The 2,672-nt window shown below is 31.3% G+C and overlaps 1 protein-coding gene across 1 annotated transcript in view; it reads left to right on the top strand.

Moving 5' to 3' along the window:
* LOC102473384 (CUB and sushi domain-containing protein 3-like) overlaps positions 1-930 on the top strand; it is a gene marked incomplete at its 5' end in the record, with an annotated part of 7,469 nt that extends 6,539 nt beyond the window's left edge. Inside the window, one exon of the mRNA XM_006164716.1 lies at positions 427-930. Coding sequence (XP_006164778.1) covers positions 427-586 — 160 coding nt within the window. The remainder of the gene's footprint in view (positions 1-426) is intronic.
* Between the last annotated feature and the right edge of the window lie 1,742 nt (positions 931-2,672).

The raw sequence follows: 2,672 nt of genomic DNA on the forward strand, positions 1-2,672 counted from the left end.
ATAGCGAAAATCTCTCCAAAAAAAAAAAAAAAAACCAGATACTTAATACATATTTAATGAATGAATGATTAAAAGGAATTAAATTTAAATTTATCATTATTATCATAATGTATATTATATGCAATAAGTCATAATAATAATTTTTATTTTATAATAAAACGTAACATTGTATCATTTATTTATATTTACATTATTCATATTGGTGCTATGCATATATAGGTATTATATTGTAAATTATAGGTCAATTTGGAGTTTATAGTGACAAGTAAATTGTGCAAGTTTGATTTACTGTGTTTATGATTTTTCAATTAATACCTTTAAGTTGCATTATTCACTAACAGTGATAACACAAATATATTGTTTGAGTCAATTCTACTATTTCTAGAATAAAGTTAATGCATGGCTAATTAGTGTTTTCATCAACAGGACTGCACCCAAAACACAATATACGGGATGTTCAGTTCATGAAAATAACAATGGTCAAGCCGCTTTTGAAAACCCCATGTACGACACCAATGCGAAATCAGTGGAAGGGAAGGCAGTACGATTCGATCCCAACTTGAACACGGTTTGCACAATGGTATAACACGGCAACCGCTAGCCTTCTTCAGAAGCTTGGAAATCGACACACAAAACAGTGCACATTTAGTTCACTGCTAAACAAATTAAAGCACACTTTTCAGGACTAGCTGGGTCACCTTTTCCTGAGGAATGATAGAGAAGAGTGTTTTTTCATAAACTGGACCATAATTCTTCTTCATGGTCACCATGGAGAGTTTTACAGAAATTCAGCTGCACTCTGAGAGTGCTTACTCACAGTTTATTTGCTTTTTTTAAAAAGGAGATTATTCTAAAACATAAACTTATTTGCATATATTGGAGGAGCATCCACTATCAGTATTTCTGTGCTTTATAAACTATATTAGAGGGACTGGGTTAAAAAAAAAAAATATTTAGGTAGCAAATAAGAGCTATACTTACAAGAGTCAAAGATAAAGGGTAGCAAATAAGAGCTATACTTACAAGAGTCAGTAGATCACTGACTTCTCTTTAACTGTCATGAGCTACGTCATGCCCATAAATCTGTATTTCATATGACTCTATCAGCTCTTCATTCTTGTTTATTGAGGCATTGTTTCCTTCCTTTCATGGTTATTTAAGATTGGATTGTGTCTTTAAATGTTTATGAGCTAATATATTCCACAGAAGAGATGAGGTTGCCCACTCTAATTTGACTCTGTTTTTCGTTCTTTGGTGTCATGTTGCCATTCTTTTGGACTGGTCGGCACAGGTTTTGTAAATGGCAAGGTCATTGTACTACCCTATTGATTTCCCCATTATGGAGTAACCGGTATAATTCAGTGAACTCTGGGTAGTGTTTAACTCCTTGCTTATCCATGTTTTATCATCCAGAAACTACTTTGGCTGGCAAAACCTTTCTGTAAGGATGATGATTTTTGCAGTTATCTGAGACACCAAACTTAACATCCTCCACCAAACTTTCCAGTGCTCTCTGGAAGGCTAACCAGAACATATCAATTATCTTCTCTGTTTATTTAGTTTATGATATACTACCTTCCTTCCAATTGAGACCTCTTATCTTACATTATCTTGATATATTCAACTTCAATCTAATAATAGATTAGAAATGTATTTTGGTTCAGCCTCAGTCAAAACATAATGACTAAAAAAAGATTCTAAATATAAATTTGCTTCCGAAAGTTGTGATTATATCAAATTTCCACATATTTTAAAATTTATTTACCTTATACAACAGGATTCAGATACAACAGTTTTTTTTAATTGTCAAAGTAAGATATACATATATTTGTAAGTTATTGGTGACTCATTTACAACTGTATACAGCAATGCCAGCATTTTTATTTAATAGGTCATTGTCTTCCTTTTCTAGCATGTTTTACACCATAAAATAAAATTATGTGCCCAGTGTGATCTCTTTGTTGTAGTCCCTTTTAAATATGGATAACTCTGTGAAAAGTCTCCACTTTTTGTATCATGAGACAGAGTGCCTAAGAGAAACCATTGCACCCTGGAGCACTGCTTGGATCTATCTCTATGACATTTAGTGAATTTCTTGTTGAGATACATTGTTTTGGAAATTCATACAATTTTCTCAACATTGTACTCTCCTGACAGGTTACGGTTTTAAATTTTATGCCATCAGTTATTTATTCTTGTTTATTCAAATGACTGCAATAACAATGATTCATTCATTAATGTTAAGGTTAATACATTTAAGATCTTGTTTAAACAATGTTTCTTCTGCAACTGGCTACTCCTCTTATATTAATGCATACACTTTTGTAAAGAAGTATATTTTTATGAAAAAAAAAACTTTGTAAAAGTATGATGTAAATTTTCAGTGCAATGTAAACAAATAAAATGGATAATTGCTTTTGTAAAATGTGTATTATTTTCAAAGATATCTGTAACTATTCTGATTAGTAAAAACACCCCGGTATATTTTGTGATTTTCAAAGTTCCAATACTGCTTATTATATTTATTTCATTATCAACACAATAATGAAATTGGGTGTTTTTCTTCTTTATATTTCATAGTTTTGCAACTGTGACACTATCTTAGAGATAAGTGGATTCCTGGTAAATATAATATCCTTATAATGATCTTATCTCCGAATTTTCCTTCAGCG

The sequence above is a fragment of the Tupaia chinensis genome, unplaced genomic scaffold (genome assembly GCF_000334495.1).
Source record: "Tupaia chinensis unplaced genomic scaffold, TupChi_1.0 Scaffold143696_1, whole genome shotgun sequence".
NCBI classification, from domain to species: Eukaryota; Metazoa; Chordata; class Mammalia; order Scandentia; family Tupaiidae; genus Tupaia; species Tupaia belangeri.